At 35.4% G+C, this 26276-nt stretch overlaps 1 protein-coding gene across 3 annotated transcripts in view; it reads right to left on the bottom strand.

Moving 5' to 3' along the window:
* Positions 1–26276, bottom strand: part of NEDD4 (NEDD4 E3 ubiquitin protein ligase) — a 124330-nt gene that overhangs the window by 31834 nt on the left and 66220 nt on the right. For all 3 annotated transcript variants that reach the window (XM_055319861.1, XM_055319859.1, XM_055319858.1), the window contains 3 exons: positions 8045–8095; positions 6542–6603; positions 3712–3814 (listed from right to left, as the gene is read on the bottom strand). In XM_055319861.1, the coding sequence (XP_055175836.1) occupies positions 3712–3814; positions 6542–6603; positions 8045–8095 (216 nt within the window). The remainder of the gene's footprint in view (positions 1–3711; positions 3815–6541; positions 6604–8044; positions 8096–26276) is intronic.

The following is a 26276-nucleotide window of genomic DNA, read 5'->3' as shown; positions in this document are numbered from 1 at the left end:
ACAATAAAGCTCGGGGGATTTAAAAGGTATGTTCCAAGAGTGAGGAAGCCTTTAAGTATAAAGAAGACTGATAACTTTGATTACAAAATCCTCAAATTTGCATATGACAAAAACTTCCAAATCCAAGTAGAAAAAAGAATGACAAACTGGGAAATGTATTTGGTACCATAATAACAGGCAAAAAAGTAATTTCCTTAATACATATATAGTCCTTCGAGGCACTGGGTGGGGATCTAGTGTTGAAGGACTGGTGTGTGCCAGCCAGCTGATGGCTTAGAAGGTGGAAAAGAATTCTTTGATGTTGGAAGGCTAACTCTGAAAAGACAAGGGTCAGGGAAAAGAGCTGGGAAGGAAAGGAATGTTTTCTGGCAGTCCAGAGGAAAAGACAGGGGTTTCTGCAGCAAGGCTGATCTCTCTGGCTGGTCTGGTGGGAGGGTTATGGAGGGAGGCAGGACAGAAAGTGAAGCAGGCAGAGGGGGTAGGGAGAGAGTAAGACAAAAAATTCTTCTGGAAAAAAGGATCTGGATGGGAAGTAAATTCACCCCTTTCTTACTTATTTTTTTCCTTTTTACCTCTTCTACAGTACTGACATCTCTTTAATTTGGCCTCCTATTATTGCTCTATTTCTCTCCTTTCCCTTTATTGACTTACTTTCTCTCTCCATCTATGTTTACCTTCTTCTCTCTCTCTTTTTCATTCCTTTAAGTTATCATAATGAAGGACCTACATACCTAAAAATCAGTCTTGTATATGTTAAATTTTATTGCTGGTTTCGATTTTAAAAGTATATGAACTCAATTTTTATATTTCACCCTCCTGAAAAAAGGTTGTTTAAAAAATATGGTCATTGGTTTTTCTGTAGATTATTGAAATTTATTAATAAAAGGGTCCTCACTACTTCTGTAAAGGATTGTAAAAGTGCTTAGAGCTAGGAAAATAGTACCACAGATTATTTCTTTAAAATCTTCTTAAAGGGCAGCCCGGGTGGCTCAGCGGTTTAGCGCCGCCTTCAGGCCAGGGTGTGATCCTGGAGTCCCAGGATCGAGTCCCACATTGGGCTCCCTGCATGGAGCCTGCTTCTCTCTCTGCCTGTGTCTCTGCCTCTCTCTCTCTCTTTCTCTCTCTCTCTCTCTCTCTCTCTCTCTGTGTGTGTCTCTCATGAATAAATAAATAAAATCTTTTAAAAAAATCTTCTTAAAGATTTCTCTCTTAAAAGTCTCCTTAGTGAATTTATGCTACCTAAGTAAACCTGAGAAGGAGAAAAGCTAATTTAATTAAAGGCCTAATTTTTAAAAACCTGTTTAAAGTTCAAGGAAATACAGTTGTACCTTTAAATATTGTTTAGAAAGACTGAGTTTTCTTTTCTTTTTTTTTTTTGTATAGAATGCCTCCCTATGAAACATGTATCAAGCTAACCACACAAATCACAAAATAATTTTATAAATATCAATGAATGTCATTTAATTACTAATTTAATGGAGTCAAAGAGTATTAGAAAGAAACCATTCAGAGCTAAAACATATGTTATACATCAATCTCACAAAATACATACAACTAAATCTAAATTTGCAGAGGGTACAAAAATCAAATGTTAAATAATAATCTATTACAGCCAGACTTTGAAGTACTAAGGAATACAGATTGCCCCAAGAGCAAGCCTCTTTTGAAAATGACAATTGTTTTCTTTAAATAGTAAAATTTTGTATATTCAGTTACAAACTAGATGTCAAAGACAAGACTTCTCTGGTCATTAGCTACACAGAAGATAAATAAGCACAGATTCATGTGTTTGAATTCCTAGGGCCTTTCATAAATAAACTCCTACATGCTTACATCTCCTGAAATTATAAGGTGCATTCTGAGGGAATTCAAATATTGAGACCTGAGACCACAAAATGAAGCAAAGCAACTCTACCCACAGAAACTGAACTGTGAATAAGGTACCTGTGATATGTGTGTGTGGGCAAAACTTGGAGCAGGTTCCTAAATAATGAAACACTGTTAATTTTTTTTAAGTTACTAAATAAAGAATTTTCTTCCTTTATGGCAGGCATCCTTCATTGCAAACAGAATTCAATTATGCAAGATATCCTGTGCACCAAAATGCCAGGCAGAGAAACTTCAACCCAATAAATATCTAAAAATTTTTAAAAGTGATTATAATATGATAAATCAGATAAAAAGTAAAAAAGAAAAGGTACTCAAATAAGCAAATATAGACTTAAGAGAAGATATCAATTTTTTTGCTTGCCAAACTAAGGGCTAACTATATTCTGTGATTTAAAGAAAAAAGTTCTTTCCTTCTATTATTACAGATTTTCTCATAAAGTAAAATCTTATTCCCAGAGGGGCACCTGGGTGGCTAAGTGTCTGACGCTTGATCTCAGCTCAGGTCTTGATCACAGGGTTGTGAGTTCAAACCCCATGTTGGACTCCGTGCTGGGAGTGGAGCCTATTGAAAAAAATGCCCAGAAAGCTCTGTTGCAAAAGCACAGCTTGTTCTCAAGCTTTCTTTCTCAAGGTATGTGGGTGTATGAAGTCGAGGCCAGTGCTGGGGGAGGTTCCTCACCTTTACAGTTCTTCTGGAGGTTTAACCAGACCCTCAGCAAAATGGCATGACTATTAAAGAAGGCACACACAAGAAAACTCTGCAAAGCAAATTGGTACCAATATACTGTGTGCTTTCAGTAAATGTCGCTTTAATGGGAATGTCAAGAGACAGGTGTTTTTCTTCTGGAAGAAATCCTAGAGGTCATTTGGTAGAATACAGTCATTCTACAAATGAAGAGCCATGGTTCAGAGACCTTCGACAATTCACACAGTCACTTAGCTCATTAGTAGCACAGCTTGGGATGAGAATTCCAGTCTCCGAATCCCCATCCAATTCTATCCCAAACACATGCTCTCTGCCTCTTCCTCACTCACCCTCAACGCATGTAGCTCTGCCCAAATACTTGACTTGGGCTTTTTCTTATTCTGTCATCCATGAAAATTTTTTTTTAAAGATTTTATTTATTTATTCATGATAGTCACACAGAGAGAGACAGAGAGGCAGAGACACAGGCAGAGGGAGAAGCAGGCTCCATGCAGGGAGCCTGACGTGGGATTCAACCCCGGGTCTCCAGGATCGTGCCCCGGGCCAAAGGCAGGCGCCAAACCGCTGCGCCACCCAGGGATCCCCATGAAAATTGTTAAATTCTATTTGCCCCAAATAAATACAGCCTTTTATCAGATCATTTGAATTCTTTCCCTCTCTCATTCCCTCCTTACTTCTGAACCCTCTCAGCCTCCCCCCAACCATGAGCAGAAAAGTAGTCTTCTCAAAATTTCCATATTTAACTTACAAATAGTAAATTGTATTCTTACTTTAATGGAAAGGAATAGGACATGGTTTTAGAAAATTCTAAAAAAACGGAAAGAGTTAATGACTTAATTACAATAAATGCTTTCATTTATAAACATCATATTCTCTATTCACTAACCTTTAAGAATGCTATCAATAATGGCCATTCATTCTACAGAAATGTCCTTAGAAGTAAGAAATAAATGTTTAATGAACACTTGTGTAAAATACACAAATGCCCATGTAGTAAATAATTTTTATTGTGTACATTAACTTCATTGAATAAAGTTATTTTTTCTTCAAAGTATAGTAAAATAAGAAATGAGATATTTTCTTTTCAGTTGAATCAAAAATTTATAAAATCTCACCTCTAGTTCCTCGGCCTGTTCTGTGTTATCTTCTTCTGAGCCACTGGTTTTAGGTAAATAAGTCATTTTTAATCTCAGATAACCTTTAACTCTTGATTTGTGACTGTAGAAAACAAAATAATTATTCACAAAACTTTAAGAAGAAAAGCATTCATTTAACAAGAATTTACTGAATACCTACTAGCTACTAGAGGAGACCCAAAGACAAGCTTGAGGACAGAAGATATCTAGGCAAAGGAGTGAGTGGTGGAGAAAATTTAACAAATACAAATAAATGTTATGAAATAAATAAGACATGAAGGAAGTGTGACTGACAGATTTGGGAGGAGGAGAATAAGCATCTGAGTAGGTGCTAGCAGACTGGGGAGGATTTTGACACAGGTAAGTGAAGGGAAAAGCATATGAGTGGAGAAAAGAGTAAAAATGAGGGAACAGATGGGAAAGCTGGGGAAGAGTAAAGGAAATGGTCATGGTTGGGCTTGGCTGGCCTACAGGATACATAGGGGAGGTAGGGTTGATCCAGAGGATGAGGTCCATGTGAAACAAGAGAACTTTTGATGTTATTTTGCACACACTGGGAAGCCAGAGTACTTGGGGAGATAGAGAAAGGCATCCTCAGAGATATGCTTTGAGGATCCTAATCTCCTCAGACTGTAGAGGATGACAGAAAAGTGGAGAGCAAGACCTGGTGTCTGGAACTTACTGTCTTTCTTTGACAGCTGTTTGAATCTATCATACATTAATTTATCTATTCTATTTTCATAATGTATCTTGTATCACCTCTTTGAATAATGAGTTGTCCAAGCTAAAGGCTGCTGTCCATTGTATTAATACTTAAAAGAATTTAAATCTGTCTATTGCCGCCACCAAAGCTAGCATCTTACTTAAGAAATCCTTCCTTGTCCTCACTTTCTGTATAGATTGTTTGATGATTTTTATAGATATCAGCTATGTAACTCATTACCCTTTTCTTTCTTCTTTCTTTCTTTTCTTTTCTTTCTTCATCTCATTTATTCATGAGAGGCACAGAGAGAAAGGCAGAGACATAGGCAGAGGAAGAAGCAGTCTCCCTGTGGGGAGCCTGATGTGGGACTCGATCCTAGGACCCTGAGCCAAAAGGCAGGTGCTCAACCACTGAGCCACCCAGGTGCCTCTACCCTCTTTCTTTCTGGACAAAAAAAGTCCCACCTTTTATTCTATATTCAAGAGATACTCCCTTCCCCACCTACCCCACTTAATCTCTTAGGTGTTCCTTGTACAGTTCTCATGAATTTGCAAACTGTAGCTTTCCTGAGTGGGTCAACAGAATCCCTGATGCTATTTTCCAAGGCCACTAATATGGCTCATGTGTCCATTTTTAAGGGAGAGTGCACAATGACTTCTTGATATAACAGATGGATACAGAAAACTTGCTCAGAAAATGGTTTATACAAGAGTTTCTCTATAGTGATGTGTTTCATAGCTTTTTAAAAAAGATTTTATTCATTTATTTATTTTAGAGATAGAAAGAGCAAGAGTGAGATTCGGGGGAGGGGCAGAGGGAGAGGGACAAAAGACTCCCTGCTGAGCAGCGAGCTTCATTCAGGGCTTGATCCCAGGGCCCTGAGATCATGTCCCAAACCAAAATTCAGAGTCAGCTGCTTAGCTGACTGAGCCATCCAGGTGTCCCTCATGTCTTTTCAACTAGACAATAAGCCTGTGGGTTTGCACCTAATGGGGCAAAGTAGCATCAGAAAGTCTAAGAATATAGTACATTTTCTATTGATTTAAAGTTCTTTCTGCACTTGCAGTGATATCCAGTGCAGACAGAAGATGTAAATTATATATTTTTAAAGATAATGATACTAGGAAGCATTTGACAAGGTTAAAAAGCAGGCTACTAGGGCAATCAAATAAGAGAAGAAAATATTTATTTATTCTTGGTATGCACATGCCACAATCAGTCTAAAGTTAAAGGAAGATAAGATTTACATTCCAAGACTTCTACAGAAGTTAAATATATGACTTCTCTTATAGAAAAAAAATATTAAGAGAGCACTATCCCTTTTATTTTGCTTTAACAATTTATATTACAAAGAGTAATTAAATGTTTTAAATGAAAAATTTTACTAATTTCCCATTATATATCTTTCATTTTGTATTTTCTAGTTTTAAAAGCAAGACAAATACTATTGTATGGATATACAGATGTACTTCATTATTTTGACTTTGACTTTTTTGACAGTAAATCCATACATGTCCTCACTAGATTTTACTTGACTATGTGGTATAGATGGTCAAAAGGAGTTTTATTTGGAGTTTCATTTACAACTTAAGCTTAAAAATTTTAAGTTTAGGAAGATGGACTTATGAACATGCTATTTAGGTTTTAAATCCTAGTCACTGCTCATGTTATTTTCTCTAAATATTTGAGTTTTCTGAAATATTTTTAATTAATATATGCAAGACATAGTTAGGCTTTTCTGAAATTGGTTTTGTGTACATCAAATTGGATATTGCTTTTGGTGGAAGTAATGTTTGTGATTTTTAAAAGGATAGTAGGACAAAAGTACATATACTTTAAGATAAATAATAAAACAATAACACCTTCTAGTCTGATAAATATTAAGAGGACAAGTCTTTCCTAAAGGGGTATGAATACTTTTCTATATGTTCAGAATTTTTGGTGCTGTGCATATATTACTTTTTAATCAGAAACAACAGTAAAGCTTTAAAAATAATATTTAGAAGTAGCTTATTTACACAGGTTTAAACTTTGAATTTCAAAAGAGACTACTATAATATATCATGAGATTTTAAAAATTAATGTTATTATTTTATATTTACTGACCTTCTTGGGTGAAGAACAAAATCCTTAAACGTATATGGTCTCTCCATTCTTGGATTTTCTGTCTAGAATAAAACAGTGGGTTTTCAAGATACATCTATAACATCAAAAACATGTACTTTTAAGGAATATTCATGAACTATGATCTAAGCCATAAGTGAAATTAGAAGTGAGAAAAATGTGGCTTTAGCTCATTAAATGGATATGACTGGTAGCTTGACAGGCCTTTCACTTTCCTATACCATAGAACTTGTGGCAGCATCACATCTTAGTACCAAACAGGCTTAGCAGGTGCACTGTGCAGTCAATGGAGGGAAGAAGTGGAAACAAAGTAGAGTGGTTAGCATGTTGGCACCCAAAAGGAATATGGAATATATCTGATGCAAGCAGGTGGGCATGATTAGAGAGTAGAGGCCATTCTAGGAGAACATAAAAGTAAATAGCCTGGAATGTAAGATTGGATTAAATATATTATCAAAAGTTTGTGATCTCTAAAGACTTTGGAGAGCCAATAAATATCTCAAAAGATTGATATAGTAAAGAAGTATTACCTTTCTTATCAAATTCAACAGCCCTTTGCTTTTATTATTCTTTACTTCTCTCTTACGTTTTGCATTAACTACCCATTCAGTCTTAGAACTTTCCTTAAATTCTCATGGCATTATTTTACTTGTCAGGTTGTTCCTGGTTCTTCTTGTCTGTCTTCTCTGATTGATCCATACTGCCTGAGGTTCAATGTCTGGCCTTTGATGCTCTCATCTATCTTACTTGGACAGCCCATCATTCTCAGAGATTCTGCTGTTACCTCGATGTGGTAACTCTCAATCCTTCCAGTCTCTTCCTCTACACAATTGATTTTTATATTTCTGTTGGCTGCCCACTTTAGACTTCCATTTTTCCTGTTTTCTCCTGAAATTCATTATGGCTAAAAATGAATATATTCTTTTTCAAAACAAAATGGCTTTTCCTCCTACCTTTTCTACTTAAGACACCACCTGGATCTCCCAAATTCAATCTGTATTATCATTACTTTTTGTTCATTTTTTTTCTCAACCTCCATTTCAGAAACCTGGTCCAAGAATGTTTCATTATGAAATGATTCCTGAATCTTACTTTCCTTCATTGTTGTTATATGCTTGGTCCACATTCAGGTTTATGCCCATCACATTGTAAAGGATCTTAGGTTCTTTCTGTGAGACTAAGCTCTCCCCATTCTACTTATTCAGCAGATTATGTCCAAACTGATTTTCCTCAGACATGCTCTCCTTATGTCAACCAACCTCAGTAACTCTCTATTTCTTACTGGGGTTCATGTAAGGGAATCTTGAAAATAAAATTAAAATGGAAAATTGAGATGAGTTTTCATAAAATAATATGCTCAAGAATTAATAGCAGAATATATTTTACAAATCAAATATTTACATTTACTATCTTGTGCATCTGTAAGTATTTATTAGAAAAAAAAGAATAAACACAAAAATTAAAATCATAGACATCTCTACCAACCGGTAATGGATAAAGAGGAACATCCACTTGACCTAGGAAATCATCTCTTGTCTATAAGAAAAAGAATAAAAAGTAAGATTAGTAATGTGTTCAATGTTTTTAGAAAAAATTGGTAAGCTATTGCCATCATTCACAAAAAAATGTAGAAGTCTTTTTTTGTTTAATCCCATGCAATATCAATGGAAAATAAAAGGGAATATGGTACAATTTGTGGTAATGGTAGAATAGGGTATATTAGACCTATCCCTTTGCAGATAATAATTATATACTCTGAAAAAAACAGAAAAACTATTTGAAAGTACTATGGAGTTACCACAAACAAGCAGAAACTGAAGGGGAGTCAATCTTTGGAAGAAGAAACTTATTGCACAGGATTCAAATTTACATGGCTTTTTACCTAATAGTACTTCACAGTTCATATAGCAGTACAATTAGAACTCAAGCAGAAATCTAACATCTTACTCATTTGGGGAGTATGAAGACCTAGCTAGAGGTTAACAGAATAACTAGAAAGCGAGGGGGGACAATCTCTGAAAGAAAGAAGCCACAGAAATCCCTACAAATCTATACATAAACTCTACCCAAATTCTTAGCTGATTTCTGAACTGTATATATGAAAGGCAGCAGCTGGAACATTGAGCATAGATTTTAGCTGATGTTCACCTAAGAGGAGAGAGCATTGGATCTCAGCTAAGTCAACAACTTGCTAGAACAAAAGTCAACATTCTTCAGGGAAAGAGAGTAAAATTTACTGTCTCAATCAGGTACCACATACGCTGTCCAATACACAATAAAAAGTTACTAAACATGCAAAGAAACAGAAAAATGTGATCCAGCACCAGGAGGAAAAGTCCTTAATAGAAACTGGCCACAAGATAAGCCAGATCTTGGAATTAGCAGACAGAGAAATGAAAGCAGCTATGAAAAAGATGCTCAAGGACTTAAAAGGAAAATAAAGTCATAATGAATTGAATGGAGGGGGAATCTCAGTAGTGAAATGGAAACTATAAAACTGAATAAGGGCAGCCCCGGTGGCGCAGCGGTTTGGCGCCGCCTGCAGCCTGGGGTGTGATCCTGGAGACCCGGGATCGAGTCCCAAATTGGGTTCCCTGCATGGAGCCTGCTTCTCCCTCTGCCTGTGTCTCTGCCTCTCTCTCTCTGTGTCTATGAATAAATAAATAAAATCTTTAAAAAAACTGAATCAAATGTATATTTTGAAATATATATAGGACTAAAAAATATAACATCTGAATTAAGGATCACTAGATAGGCTTAACATATGATTAAACGTGACTGGAGAAAAGTTCTGTGAACTTTTAAGATATACCAATATAATTTATATAATATGAAAAGTAAAAAGGACTTATGGAAAAGTTTCATGCAATCTAACATATGTGTAACTGGTGTGCCAGAAATAGAGAAGAGGGAAGGGACAGGGGGAGAAAGAGAAAGAGAGAAAGGAAGAGTATAGGAGAAAAAAATATTGGAAGAAAAAAGTAGCCAGCTTCCCCAAACATTAATATCTTACATAACCATAGTACAATGATTAAAACCAGGAATACTATTTTTTAGAGGAAATAGTAATACTTTTATATATCTAATCTTTTATTCTTAAGTTTAAATCATAAATAAAAATCTATATACATAATGGTATCTGTCACCCATATTTATCAAAGTAGTTATAGTAACATAAAAACCTTGACCCTACCATGCAAGTTGCCAGAGCAAACAAGGGTTAACTGTTCAATAAACTACTTTCAGTATCCATCCACATACTCTTTTTTAAATTAAGATATAGTAAACATATAACATTATATTACTTTTAGGTATACGACATAATGAATCAGTATTTGTATATATTGCTAAATGATCACAAGTTTATTTAACATCTATCACCACACATATTTTTTTCCTCTTGTGATAGGAACTTACAAGATTTGCTCTCTTAGCTTCAAAATATTCAATATAGTATTACTTATAGTTGCCATACTGCACATTACACTCTCATTTTTTAACTGGAATTTTATACCTTTTGACTCCCCTTATCCATTTCACCCCCCTGACTCTGGAAACTACCAATTTGTTCTCTGTATTCAAGAGGCATTTTTTTTTTAAGATTACACAAATGAGTAAGATCATATGGTATTTGTCTTTGTCTGATTTATCTCACTTAGCATAATATCTTCAAGGTCTGTCCACATTGTTTTAAATGGCAAAATTTCACTCTTCTTTATGCTGAATAATATTTCATCATATATATATATATTCTCTCTCTCTCTCTCTATATATATATATATATATATATATATATCACTACATATTCTTTATCCATTCATCCACTGATGGACCCTGAACGTTGTTTCTATAGCTTGAATATTAAAAATGGTGCTGCAGTGAAATGGAGGTGCAGATATCTTTTCAAGTTAGTGTTGTCATTTTCTTTGGAAAAATACCCAGCTGGTATAATGTTTTCTTTGGAAATACACATCCTATTTCTTGTCTTTTTGATAATAGCCATTCTGACAGGTGTGTGGTGATATTTGATTATAGTTTTCATTTGCATTTCTTTGATGATGAGTGATGTTGAGCATCTTTCCATGGGTCTGTTGGCCATATGTATGTCTTCTTTGGGAAAATTTCTATTCAGATCCTCTCCTCATTTTCTAAATCAGATTGTTTATTTGTTTGCTATTGAATTGTATGAAAAACCAGGAATACTATTAGCTAATCTACAGACCTTACTCAAATTTCACCAATTATCCCATTAATTTTGCTCCAGGATCCAATTCAGGATCCCACAATGCACTTAGTTATCATACCTTCTTAATAATGTCCCTTAATCTGGAAAGTATCTCAGTCTCTTTGTCTTTCATAATCTTGACTCTTATGAAGAATAATGGCTAGTTATAGAATGCCCATCAATTTGTATTTGTGTATGTTTCTTCATGGTTGAATTTAGGTTATGCACTTTTTTTGCAAGATTACCATAAAGATGATATTGGAACCCTTCTCAGTGTATCATGTCAGTAGTCAATAAACACTGGAATCTTATACATTATGGACAGTTAAGAACCACTAAATATTTGAGGAAAGTCTATAACATGAAAAACAGAGACCTAACCCCCTCCCCCCATAAAAACCAAACAGAAAGGAGTCAGATGAATCAGAATAAATTCAGACTGTAAGAGAAATACTTCAGAAAAACTACAATTAACATTCTCAGAGGTAAGAGATGAAACATCTGTCAAACAGAATAGGAGGTTATAAAAAAGAAGCACTTAGGGAACAAAAAAGAGCTGTTGGGAATTCAAAATATAACTGAAATAAAAAGTTTAATATAGATTGGGAAATAGAGTTAAAGAAATTTCTCAGAAAGTAGAACTAAAAGACAAAAGAAAAGACTTATTCCCAAAACAAGGAAATTATAGGATGAATTTAAGTCCACATCTAAAAAATAGGCATTCCAGAGAGAAAAAGGGAAGAAATGATCAAAGAAATATTTTAATAAACTTCTCTTAAACTCAAGCAAATGAGTTTTGAGAGTGAAAGGTCCCAGTGAGAGTTAAGCAAAATCCATGAAAAAAAGATGCACAGCAAGGCACATCATTGTGACATTTCAGAGCACCAGAAATAAAGAAATTCTAAGCTTTTAGACTTGGAAAGACACAAAGCAGATTATACACAAAACTGAAAGACAAGTGAATAATGTCTTTTAAATTGTGGGAGAAAAATATTTCTTACATTGAATTCTATACCTAGCCAAAGTATCTTTTTTAATAATAAAGGTAGAATAAAGACATTTTCAAACACTGGTTTTCTTTGTAAGGTAACAGAGGATGTACCTCCACCAAAATAAGGGAGTACATTATGGTAAGGGAAGATGCAGGAGACTCTAGATGGGAGACAAGAAAAGAGGAGCCTCCAAATGATGGGGAAGGGAACTTTCAGAATAACTATAGTGTAAAATCTACAGAAAAACCAGCATATAACTGGAGCAGGAAGACAAATGGTTATAAAAAGGATGTTTCCAGAAGACCAGGAATAACCTTATCTACTTAATAGGCTTTTGTTAAAACTAAATAATATACATATACTGCTTTACATAATACCCAGAATGTGATAAGCATTAAATAAATGTTAGCTGTCGTATTTGAAATGCTGGATTTTGTAATGAAGCCCTGCTCCTTTTCCAGAAAAGTCTGTGGACATTTCAAACAGGTACATACAAAAAAGGAGTATAGCTCGAGACTGAAACCTAGCAAATTAGCTTAGTTTAGGGCCACATTTCTATTTTAGGGCATGAGCAAATAAGTTCTGAAATGGGCAAGTTAGCTTTTAGTTATACCTTCAAAGCTCTTCTATAGTATGGTTCTTTACTCCTGTTTTTATTTCAAGTAGATGTTATACTCTAAATTTGGTCTTTAAGAAGCTATAAATAAGAAAATAAAATACAACAAAATATAGTAAAATCCTAACCAGGGCTGACTGAGGAATAAAATATTTTGGTTAATTTAGTTTAGGTTTCGCCAAATAGAGAAATAAGTCACTTTTTTGGGGGGGAGGGTTGTCTTATTGAATAGCCTTGCCCTTAGTAACCTGAATAGAGAAAACGTTTGCCTGTTTGATAATTCATGATCTTGCAGTGCTTCAAAAACATGGTTGTGATCAATCACCACTGGAGTTAACACAGTTACTGAATAGAATTTCTCAAGCTGGGCACTATTGACAAAATGAGCCAGATAATTTTTTGTTGTTGTGGGGGCTGTTCTGAGCATTGAAGGATGTTAGCAACATTCTTGGATTTTACCCACTAGATATCAGTGGCACCCCTCCACCAGATGTGACAATCAAAACTGTCTCCTACCATTGCCACATGTCCCCTGGATGGCAAAACTGTCCCTGGTTGAAAGCCACTGCTAAAGAAGGTATAAAACAGAATGTCTCCAACAATGAGTAAAAGACCCTCCCTTTTCAAATAACACTTTTACTGAGATATAATTCATATAATATACAATTCATCCATTTAAAGTGCACAATCAACTTTAGAACATTTTTGTCACTCCAAAAAGAGTGACACCAGTCACCAGTCACTCCCTATTTCCTCCCTCTCTCTTTAGCCCCAGGCACCTATCAACTATCAACTACCTTCTGTCTCCATGGATTTGTCTATTCTAGACATTTCATATAAATGGAGTCATATAATAAATGGTCCTTTATCACTGGCTTCTTTCACTGATAATGTTTTCAAGGTTCATTCACATTGTAGCAAGTATTGGTATTTTATTCCTTTTTAAATTCTGAATATTATATTGTATGGATATATCATATTGTCTCTTTATCAGTTGGTTGACATTTGGGTTGTTACCATTTCTTAGCTATCATAAAAAATGCTGCTATGAACATTCACATACAAGTTTTTGTGCTGACATATGTTTTCATTTCTCTTGGGTGTATACTTAGGAATAAAATTACTGGGTCATGTATAACTCTGTTTAACCTTTTGAGGAACCACCATACTTTCCAAAGTGACTATACCATTTTATATTTCTATCACTACTATCTGAAGTTTCAAATTTCTCCATATCCTAAACAACATTTATTATTACCTGGGATCCCTGGGTGGCACAGCGGTTTGGCGCCTGCCTTTGGCCCAGGGCGCGATCCTGGAGACCCGGGATCGAATTTCACATCGGGCTCCCGGTGCATGGAGCCTGCTTCTCCCTCTGCCTGTGTCTCTGCCTCTCTCTCTCTCTCTCTGTGTGTGACTATCATAAATAAATAAATAAATAAATAAATAAATAAATAAATAAATAAAATTAAAAAAAAAACATTTATTATTACCTATCTTTTAGATATAGCCCTCCTAAAAAAAAAAATAGATATAGCCCTCCTAGCTGGTACGAAGCAATCTCTAATTGTGGTTCTGAAAAAAAAATTTTTTTAAATTAATTGTGGTTCTGTTTGCATTTCCCTGATGGCCAATGACGTTGAACATCTTTTCATGTACTTATTGTTCTACTTATATCTCAAAATCTCTTAACTTAGAAATCTTCCCTACAGATTCAGTTTCCATTGCAGAAGCAGTGCCTGTCATTATGGAAAGAAGGAAAACATCTTATTCAATATATTGCTCCATATTCCTTGCTCACTGATTGCATTTCGTGAACAAAAACATAGAGCAAAAATCCCACATAATGGAAATTTTCTTGTCTCAAGTAATTCTGGTATATAAAACATTTTAAAATTTCTTACATCTTCTTTCTTTCATACAAGTGATTTGAAATGAGTTTCTTCTACTTAAAATGAAATGGTCCCAAAGAAGTATATTTCTAATACTAGAAGAATGAACCAATTTTCCAAACTAAAAGTCAATATACATGGTCTGAGGAGATGGAGAATATGAAACTGGGAACTATCCTGGAAATTCTGGGACATATGGTTGCTATAAATATAGGACAATTAGAGGTTCTTTTTCCATTTACAAAGAAAAAGCAATAGTTTTAAATTCATTCCTATGAAGGCAAGTCAGTCTGTGATGTTCATTAATGTTTCTCTAGCCAACCAATTGTTCCAAATTCTGAATATCAAGCATTTCTTTGCAAGAGTTATTTCCTATATTTGAACTGCTTGCAGCTTACTTTGTAAAGCAAATTTGCATTTGGTAAAATATAAGTAATTTTAAAACACCTGAAATCTGAGTAAGATTTCAGAACAGCAGGTGATTTTAAACAAGACCATTTGTAGTGGGCACAGTTCTGTCAATAAATAATACTATCATAGCTTTGAAGAATACTGAATCCTTGCCTTTAGAAAGTTTTCATTAAACTGGAGTTAGAAATAATTTCCCAGGGCAAATCTACTGTATAAAGCAAAATAATAAAGGAAGACTCACTTCCTCACAATCAAAGCCAGACAACATAGCCAAAGTATTTTTTGCTGTAATATCCAACTTTTCTTTCAGTTATGTTTTTTAATCAGTGAAAATGAATTTTATACATGAATAAAAATAATTTTACATATGAGTAACTTTATATGTTAAATACAGCGTAGTTTCAGTTTGCAGACTTAACTATAAGCACTTTTTTTTTAATCAAGATGATCTTTTAATTTTAAAACAAAGGTAATGCATATGCAGGGTATAATATCAAAAGGAAAAAGTTTCCTAGCCTCCATCTAACTCTACACTTTGTTCTTCCAAGAAGCAGTAGCTATTTTTGTGTGTTTGGTATGTTTGGGTCTGAAACTATTCAGAGTTTCTTTTCACATACTGTTATGCATCTTGCTCTTTTTCTCTTCAATAATATCTCCATGACTTTGTCCTTTGTCCAATATCAGACCATGTAGAGGTGCTTTACGTTTTTTTTTTTTTAAGATTTTATTTATTTGAGAGACAGCACAGCGGGGGCGGGGGGAGCGGCAGAGGGAGAGGGAGAAGCAGGCAACCCATTGAGCAGGGAGCCAGATGTGGGGCTCAATCCCAGGACCCTGATCATGACCTGGGCCCAAGGCAGACTCTTTTTTTTTTTTTTTTTGTCCAAGGTAGACTCTTAACTAAATGAGCCACCCAGGTGCCCAAATGCTTTACCTCTTTAATGGCTGTATAGTATGCCATTGTATAGAATACAAAATTTACTTCACTAGTTCCCTATTGACAGATATTTCAGTTGTTTCTAACCTTTTGCCTGTTACAAACAATGCTTCAGTGAATAAACTTCTATTTTTTATATTGCATGTATAACTGACATAATTTTCATTTTGTGTAATAATAAAGACTACAGTAGATTAATCTGAACTAATCTGAAGTGGAAACAGATCTCAGTGACTGACTGGATGTTACAGAAGGGAACTGTGTCCAGAGTAAGCCAAAACCACATACCAATTTTCAAAGGTCAAAGATTCAAGATCAAAAGTGAGCATTTGAATTTTTACTCAGTGCCAATTAACCACTGTCTTCACACAGCTATATTCAAATTATCTATATGCAAATGTCATGATTCTTCTGTATAGATCACTAAAACTCTAAAAAAATTAATTGAAGGGCACCAAAAAAGAAACAATAAATTAATAGCTATAAAAATATTGAAACTGCAGGTGCTCGGTGGCTCAGTTGGTTGTGTCCAACTCTTGGTCTCAGCTCAGGTCTTGATCTCAGGGTTGTGAGTTCAAGGCCTGCATTGGGCTTCACACTGGGCATGGAGCCTACTTTAAAACTAACTAAATAAAAATAAATAAATAAATAAAAATGTTCAAACTGTTGTTAATCATATTTAAATTAAATCAAGAGAGCAAGAGATATTCCAGAGATGATAAAAGAGTAAAAAGCTCTGAAGCTGAGACAATAAAAGCCAAATTACCTCTTTGTGTAAGGTAGAATTTGAACTTTCATTCTATTATTTATGTTACGATAATAAATATTTTCCTGCTTTGAACACATGAAAAGTTGATATCCTGACACAGAGGTATTAGTGCATGTGAATATCTGAGAAAAATAAGTAAGACTTTTATGAATGGACCCATTTATAGCATTTTAAAAAATGAGGGACTATATATTTTCTGCTTCCAAAATTTTATAAAATAACTATTATTTTTAATGAACAACTTTTCTCTCAAAATCTATACTACATGGATTCATACATCTTAGATGTTACCAAAAAAAAATCATAAAAACGACTCTAACTTTAGCTTGTTTTCTAACATATGCTGATCTTGTTAACTAAAACTACATGTGTATAGCTTCTACCTTCCTACTTCCATACTGACTCACTCTATACTATGACCTGCTTATTTTAAACGTTTTTCTGGAAGTTCAAGATTTATTGATTCAATCTTTTTAGTATGTTGAGGGGAAAATGGTGTTAGCTAAATAAACAGTATAATCTGATCTAGGCTATAAAGTCATAGTGCTATGGAAACTGGATGTCTTTGCTTAAAGCAAACATTCAACATCCCATGCTTGTGATCTGCTCAGCCAGCCAGCCAGCCCGTCTGGTAGATTTAATTCTAAGACACAAGCTGTACTTGTTCTTTGACAATAGCTTCATACTGCTTGAAAATTTGGGTACATGTGTTCTACAGCCTTTAGCAACTCTCACATTTTTATTTTTATTTATTTTTATTTATTTTTAATTTTTTTATTATTTATTTATGATAGTCATACAGAGAGAAAGAGAGAGGCAGAGACATAGGCAGAGGGAGAAGCAGGCTCCATGTACCAGGAGCCTGACGTGGGATTCGATCCCGGGTCTCCAGGATCCCGTCCTGTGCCAAAGGCAGGTGCCAAACCGCTGGGCCACCCAGGGATCCCAACTCTCGCATTTTTAAAGGGATATTTACATAATAGACGGGGGAAGGAAGTCAAACCACTATCTGCATCAGTTTTGGCTTGAATTTGAATTTGGCCTCCTCTGAATTTCAGCTTCTTTGGAGATTTCCACTTGATAATCATCACAGACTTGTGAGAACTGACAATTTACCTGGACGCATTCCTCTATCTTTACAAGCTTTAAAGTTTAGCTTATAATTTACTGTCAGGATTTTCAAATACAAGCCATTTTTTACAAATATGCTACAGAGGAGAAGGAGTTTAAAGCAGACACGAACAGGAATCAGACCGTGTTATCAAACCTGAACAGGATTTTATATAATTATTTTCAAAATTAAGCTTTAGTATATCCAACATACTTTCATAAGAAATTTATATTGTATGCTCCTAAACTAAAGGACTAGAGGGACACCTGGGTGGCTTAGCCGCTTGATTGTCTGCCTTTGGCCCAGGGCATGATCCTGGGGTCCCAGGATTGAGTCCCACATTGTGTTCCCTGCATGGAGCCTGCTTCTCCCTCTGCCTGTGTCTCTGCTTCTTTCTCTTTGTCTCCCATGAATAAATAAATAAAATCTTAAACAACAACAACAACAACAACAACAACTAAAGGACTAGAGAAGGTAAGAAGAAAGTTTTGCATTTATTACAACTTTCGCCCCCACTTCACAAAAGGTGAAGGGCTCATCAATTTTCTCCATTATTTCAAATTGGTATTTCCAACCAAAAGGAAAGTTACAAACGACTAAACATATAGTTATAATTTAACTAGGAAATACCACTAGATAACTGATAAAAAGGGAAAGGCTCTTCCTTCCAGAGAGAAAAACATTCATTCTTGACTGAAAATAAAGACATAGACTCACTCTTCTGAGTGCCAATAAATTATGTACTACTTTTTTCTTTCTAGGAATGTCTGCCAAGCTAATAGGGAATATAGAAAAAGGTAAACTTTCAAAGAGATTGAAACTAATAATCTCTGGACAATTCTATCTGAAGTCTAAATGAGAAATTAGTAGACAGCTTCCACTGTTGAGCAAGATCTAATGACTTTAAGACCCAAAGGGCTATGTAAAATCTCAAACTTAAAAACGAGTGTGAGAAGATGAACTTTAAATCATCACTATAAAATGGATTTTTAAAAAGCCAGGGCAGCTGGGGAAGTAGTATAGAGGCTTCTGCTGCCAGTCTTCGTTTAGAGTTTCAAAAGATTCAGATTGAGTTCATCTACTCAATTGTTTTTCAAACTTAGGGCAGAGGGTCTGAGAATCTGCAGTTCTTCCCAGTCATCAGGTGATACTAATGCAACTGATCTAGTAGTCACACCTAGAGAACCAGATCCCTATTCAATTCAATTTCTAAAGAAAACCAGGAAGAGTAAACAATGATAACAGCTAAAAGAGAAAGAGCAGGACATCTCAGTTTATCTATTTTTATCCTGGTTACTTTTAAATGGATTGGTAGTTTGAAGATAACATACTATGTAAATTAAGACACTTCAAGATGACAGAACAGAACTCCTCTAAAAGAAGCAAAAGGAGTCAGGTTCTTGCATTTCTTTTTAGCTTGCAAAAATAAAAACATATTTCCTAATTATAACAATCCTCTTTTCAAAACTTTTGAAAACTTGCTATTGAATAAACATAATTTCTGCAGCGTGTTCTGAAGAATCAAAGATCTGCTGGATACTTAGATCAAAGGTGGTCACATGGGATCCCTGGGTGGCGCAGCGGTTTGGCGCCTGCCTTTGGCCCAGGGCACGATCCTGGAGACCCGGGATCGAATCCCACATCAGGCTCCCGGTGCATGGAGCCTGCTTCTCCCACTGCCTGTGTCTCTGCCTCTCTCTCTGTGTGTGTGACTATCATAAAATAAAAAAAAAAAAAAAAAAAAAAATTAAAAAAAAAAAACAAAAAAAACAAAGGTGGTCACATAATTGGGAAACATTTGGTTAAATAAAATTTATAAGTTTATTTCCTGTAGGACTTTAGGAACTTAACTTCACTAGCATGTATAGTGACATTCTAAGAAATACAGCATGTGGCACTACACAAACTTATTTCTCCATGGGATAGGGGTATATATGAGGTATCTTACAGACTGGTGAGAAACACATTTCAAAAATATTGGTCCAGAGGAAAAACTATAAATTCCTTAGCATGGGATGCTAGGCCTTTCTTAGCATTTCCAGTCTACCTTGCATCCTCATATATCAATAAAACCTATGAGTTTTATCACTGAACAAATCCTGTATTTCCTCCTTTCAAACTCACTTATGCTTCCCGGAAAGTTTTTTTTCTCTCTGCCTGTGTAAATCCTACTTATGAGGCCCAGATCAATGCCATTCTAATGAAACTTTTCTTGATGAGACTAAATTGCTAATTTCCTCTTCTATAATTCTACTTCCCTTGTATCTTTTAATATCTATATAATAGTTCTCTTCCACTCCAAAAAAATTATTAAAGCTTTTTTAAAAAAAATTGAAACGGCCTGACTTACTTTATGTTAATTAATCCTTCCTTTATAAAAACTAGCTATTTAGACCACAAGAAGTACTCTATGATGTGGAGAGAACTTACGTAATACTTCTAACATTGTGAAACCAAATTAGCAATGTGACAGGAAATGCTACAACACCCAAAGAAGATGGTATCAGATTTTCCTTTTTAGGCAACAGATTAAGTCCTGCTTGCCCATTTCAAGAGGGTTAGTATGTTGAACACCATTGGAGCAAAAATCAAAAGGGTTAAACGAGCTGTTCAACTCTCTGCAGTCTGTCCGCCTTCTTCAACTTTGAACTCAGTTTTTTGCCACCACTGTAATATTGGTCTATTGATTCCCTGCTGTTTCTCACTGCTTTGACTATGGCTATGTTCCTGGATCATTTACTGGCTTTTCAGCCTCAGAAAAAGGTTTTCAACCAATTTTCTTTGAGTTGTAAGCGGCTGTCTTCCTTATGAAAGAGTAGCGTAACCTCTTCCCTACACTGTTTCCAGCCTTCCAGTGACCATGAACCACTCTCCCATCCTTGGCCTATGGAATCCACCACTTGCAATCTCCACAGGCACATAGTTGGTAAATTTTTAAAGACAGGATATTTTGCATGAATCTATTATTCAGGTCTCACTAGATTACAGCTCTGATCTCCTATTAATACCATCCCCAAGTTTAACAAATAGATCCATGAGGTAAAATCCACACTTAGATTCAGATGAAACTACCCCATTTAATAGTTTAAATATAACCTAAGAATCTTTAGAAATGTTTAAAGGGAAAGATTAAAAATAATTCCTAAGTTTTGCCATATTGTACCAGGCCTACCAACATCTTGCTCATAGTAGGAAGTCATTATTTAGCTCATTCTTTGGTCAGTTGCTCCAGATTTTAGTTTAGTCATTTTTAAAGGTAACTGAATCTGAAATCTAAAAACCACTAAACTTCATACCAAATATGTTTCTTCAGTACATTAGCTAGCATTAGTGGGTCTGGAGAACACCAACAATTCAGGATTTATCAAAAGTTTTCTGACTACTTGAATGAGGTGATCCTCCTGCTAACTGTTAAGGCACGCAAGCCTTGAGGCTACAGTCATTTCAACTCTCTGATCCTTAGTTAATTTGACACCATTTTATATATTCTCTTTGTCTTGACTGGCCCATCACAAGTTGGGAAGATGTCTTCTATTCTTCTGTATTTCACGACAAAAAAAAACAAAAAAACAAAAAACAAAAAAAACTGCTTGCTGGAGTTTCAGTAATATTTACCCTAATCAACAAGTAAGTATTAAACAGAAACAAGGTATAGTGACTGACAAATACTTTCAAAGATTTATTGTCAGTAAAACGAATATATTAAGACCTGAAGGGACTGGCCCAAGAATATCTCTAAACAACAAAGAAAATAATATATTATCAAATGATTCCCAGTGTTTCTTCTCCTCCTCATCTTCCTCCTACCTCTCCCTCTCCTTTTCTTCCTCCTCTTTGTTCTTCTTCATTATTTGTAAACTTTGATAGAAGACTACTTATATACTGATAGAAAGAAATGCCTTCTCTTTTTTTTTTAAGATTTATTTATTTATGATAGACACACAGAGAGAGAGAGAGAGAGAGAAAGAGAGAGGCAGAGACACAGAAGGAGGGAGAAGCAGGCTCCATCCCGGGAGCCCGACGCAGGACTCGATCCCGGGACTCCAAGATTGTGCCCTGGGCCAAAGGCAGGTGCCAAACCACTGAGCCACCCAGGGATCCCCAGAAATGTCTTCTCTAATAATTTTTGCCTTTTGAAATAATCTTTTAAGTTTTTAGAGAAATATCTCAGAAAAAGAAACTGATTATTCTTATGATTTGATTACCTGATCATTTGATCAAATGTAAATTTAAACAGTGTTTAAAGTTTCCCCTAGGGTTGAAAACTCATATAATTTTTATTGAAGAATATAATGATCAATGAAAACAGGGGAGCGAGGGGCATGTGGGTTACTGTTGTTTAAGAAAATAAGAACTCAATGGATTCCTTTAAAACCAAAATTTCCTTGGTACCAGTGGAGAAAAATAATGTCACTGAGATGTGGCTCAACTCCTTCAGCTATTAAAGCTACCACGCACTGTTAGCTTTAGGCGCCTTCCTCCATAGACTGGAGCACTGTCAAAATTACAGGGGTATCAATGGCTTGAGGCTTAGAATGTAATGTTCTAGAGTTGTCCAACAGAACTTTCTGCAATAATGTAAATATTCTATATCTGTGCTGTCCAATGTGGCAGCCACTAGTTACTGGTGGCTACTGTAGTGGCTACTGACCACTTGAAATGTGTCTAGTACAGATGAAGTTCAGAATTTTAAAATTTGATTTCATTTAAATGAATTTAAATCTCCATAGTCATTGTTGTGCCCAAGATTGCGAATCCAAGAAACCACCAAGGAGCCGACACCGATGCAAACACACGAGGGTTTATTTACAAGCTCGAGTTTGGGTCCAAGTATACTCCACACAGCAGAGCAGGGGCTTGGACCCCAAAGTAGGTTACAGCTGGGTTTTTTATGGGCTGGTGTAGGGGATTTTCAGAAGGGGTGGAGGAATTTTTTCCATTCCAATATGGGGGAAAGGGTAGGGGAGTTTCTTAAGATCTGATATGGGATTCTCTGCCGAGGGCATTCTGAGCTTTATTGTCTTTCCGATATGGGATTCCCTGCCTAGGACATTCTGCAGTTTTTCCTGTAATGTTCAGCTCTTATTCCCAGGGGCCTAAGATGGCTGTACTTGTGCTAATGCTAAACTTGAGGTGGAATGGCTTTAATTTTTCTCGGCCTCCACACCATATGTGGTTACTGGCCACTGCATTGGACTGTGGAGTTTTAGCAAATTTTTTAGTGAGAAAATACTCTCTGTTTTTTTTTTTTTTACTTTTAGTTCTTTCCCAGCTATTCAGACATGTCCCCAAAGTTGACTACTCCCCATCATACTGTATTTAGAATCATGCCCACATTTTTAAAAATAAGGTTGGTTTATCATACCTAAGGAAAGGTTGAGTTAAACTTTGTTAAGTATGCCTTGGGGAAATAAGTCACCCTAAGAAAAGAAGGAGAAACTATTGCCCAGAGGGACACAGCAGTACCTGTGACAATGCCTGTATATACAAAGCTAGCAATAGCAGTGCTTAACTGGACTGGATTTGTTCAAGAGTATGTGATAGCCATCTCTTGGGAACCCCAGAAATAGTGAAGAGTATTTTACAGCTGCCAGGGATCTTTTGTGGATAGAAGGGCTAAATCAGTGAAATTTGGGTTATAACTGTTATTTTGTCTCCACTAGCAACTGTAGACTGATGAATCGTGGGAAAACTGGGGTTACATTTATTGGTACGCAGATTTGATGGGCTTCTATCAGTATAATATATATAAGCAGTTTTACCATCTGATAACATTTTTAAGTGACAATCCAGAATAACATCCAAAATAATTTTGGAAGGTTAAAAAAAAAATCTCAAGAGCCAAATACATACTTTCTTTCAGTGAAGTGAAGGATAACTATAAGAGGAATAATTTAAAACCCCACCAGATGCACAAAACTATTTATATGAATTAAATAAAATTGAGTTTTTGTGAGTATCCCAAAGATAATAACTATATAAATATGAAATTATAAAAGCTGAGTTACTTAGCTTTTACCCTATTGATAACTGCCAACCAAACATTTTAATATAAAGATACATGGGCACACACCAGGGTGTGTTTCCTTTAGTTAAAAACAATTTTAAAATATGGAGATAATAGAAGATCATTTGGGGGCAGCCCCGATGGCTCAGCAGTTTAGCGCCACCTTCAGCCCAGGGCGTGATCCTGGTGACCCGGGATCGAGTCCTGCATTGGGCTCCCTGCATGGAGCCTGCTTCTCCCTCTGCCTGTGTCTCTGTGTCTCTCTCTCTCTCTGTGTGTCTCTTGCGAATGAATGAATGAATGAATGAATGAATGAATAAAAAGGGGAAAAAAAAGATCATTTGGTTCCAAAAGATCAAAATAAAATAAAAACCAAGTTACAATGTGATTTTTACAAAGTATGGTATTTGGTGTTTTCAAATATTATAAACTCTGAGAAAATAATTTAAATGAAAACAGCGTTATTGATGAAACTGTAATATCTTAAAACAACTATTAATACTCTCTGAATAGGACCATATGTGTAAAAAAATAAAAAATTAATAATGCTCCACAACAGAAAGCATCAGGCCTAGATGGGCTCACTGGGAAATTCTACCAAACATTTAGGAAAGAAATTATATCAATTCTCTATAAACTCTTTCAAAAGAGGACAAAAGCAGAGGGGATGCTTCCTAATTCATTCTATGAAGCTAGAATTACCCTAAAACCAAAATTAGACAAAGACATTACAAGAAAGGAAAACAATAGACCATTATCTCTCATGAACATTGATACAAAAATCTTCAACAAAACATTAGCAAATTGAATCCAACAATGTATAAAAAGAATTTATGCCATAACCAAGTGGGATTTAGACCAGGTATGCAAAATTATTTCCATATTTGAATATCAATTATTATGATCCATCATATCAACAGGCTGAAGAAGAAAAAAATCACAAGATTTTATCAGTAGGCGCAGAAAAAACATTTCACAAAACCCAATGGCAAACCATGATAAAAGCATCCAGTAAACTAGGAATAGAAGGGAACTTCCTCAATTTGATAAGGGATATCTACAAAAAAACTTCCATCTGACATCATACTAATGAGTAAAAAAAAAAAAAAAAACCCCTAGAAGCTTTCCCACTAAGATCAGGAACAAAGCAAGGATGTCTTCACTCACCACCCCTTTCAATAATGTAGTGAAAGTCCTAGTTGATATAATAAGAAAAGGAAACAAAAAATATACAGATTTAGAAAGAAGAAATTAAACTGTCTTTTCAAATTATATTATTGTCTTTGTAGAAAATCCCAAAGATTTGACAAAAACAAAAAACAAAAAACAAAAACAAAAACCTCCTGGAACTAATCAGCAATTATTCCAAGGTCATAGGATAAAAGGTTAATAGAGAAAATTCAATTCCTTTCCCATATACTAGCTATTAACAAGTAAAACTTGAAATGGAAACCACGGTATCATTTACATTAGCATCCCCCAAACAGAAATACTTAAATATAAACCTAACAAAATACAAGATCTATTGAAAAAAAAAAAAAAAGAAAGAAAGAAAACAACCCCACAAGACTGATGCACGAGTTTAAAGAAAAACAAAATAGAGGAAGAAATACTCCATGTTCACAGATAGGAAGACTCAATATTGTCAAGACATTGGTTCTTTCCAACTTGATCTATGCAATCTTAATTTTAATGCAATCCCAATCAAAATCCTAGCAAGTTATTTTGTGAATTTCAAAAACTGATCTTAAAGTTTATATGGAGAGGCAAAATAATAGTCAATAAAATAGTGAAGAACAAGAACAAAATTGAAGAAATGACATTACCTCACTATTAAACTACAATAATCCAGACGGTGTGGTAATGGTCAAAGATAGGCAGAGTTCAATGGAAGAGGATAGAGAGCCCAGAGAGACTCACATAAATAGTCAACTGATTTTTTTGTTGCTGTTATTTTTTATTTAAATTCAATTTAATGGGCAGCCCAGGTGGCTCAGCAGTTTAGTGCCACCTTCAGCCCAGGGCCAGATCCTGGAGACCCGGGATCAAGTCCCATGTCAGGCTCCCTGCGTGGAGCCTCCTTCTCCCTCTGCCTGTGTTTCTGCCTCTCTCTCTCTCTCTGTCTTCCACGAATAAATAAATAAAATCTTTAAAAAAATGAAAAAAATTTAACTAACATATACTGTATTATTAGTTCCAGAGGTAGAATTTAGTGATTCATCAGTTGTATATAACACCCTGTGCTCATTACATCAAGTGCCTTCCTTTTTTTTTTTTTTAAAAAAGATTTTATTTATTTATTCATAGACACAGAGAGAGAGAGAGGCAGAGACACAGGCAGAGGGAGAAGCAAGCTCCATGCAGGGAGCCCGATGTGGGACTTGATCCCGGGTCTCCAGGATCACACCCCAGGCTGCAGGCAGCACCAAACCACTGCGCCACCGGGCTGCCCCATCAAGTGCCTTCCTTAATGCTCATTACCCAGTTACCCCATCCCCCAAGGTCAACAGATCTTAAACAAAGGAGGAAAGACAATACAATGGATAAAAGACGGTCTCTTCAACAAATGATACTGGGATGACTGGATATTCACATGCAAAAAAAAAAAAAGAATCTAAATACAGACATTATTTCCTTCATTAAAATTAACTCAAAATGGGTCACAGGCCTAAATATAAAATGTAAAACTATAAAACTCCTTCAATACTGAAGAAAATCTAGATAATCTTCTGTTTGGCAATGACCTTTAAAATACAA

The sequence above is a fragment of the Nyctereutes procyonoides genome, unplaced genomic scaffold, assembly GCF_905146905.1.
Source record: "Nyctereutes procyonoides isolate TBG_1078 unplaced genomic scaffold, NYPRO_anot_genome, whole genome shotgun sequence".
NCBI lineage: Eukaryota > Metazoa > Chordata > Mammalia > Carnivora > Canidae > Nyctereutes > Nyctereutes procyonoides.
Note: the sequence above shows the minus strand (reverse complement) of the source record. Positions and strands in the feature narration are given on the sequence as shown.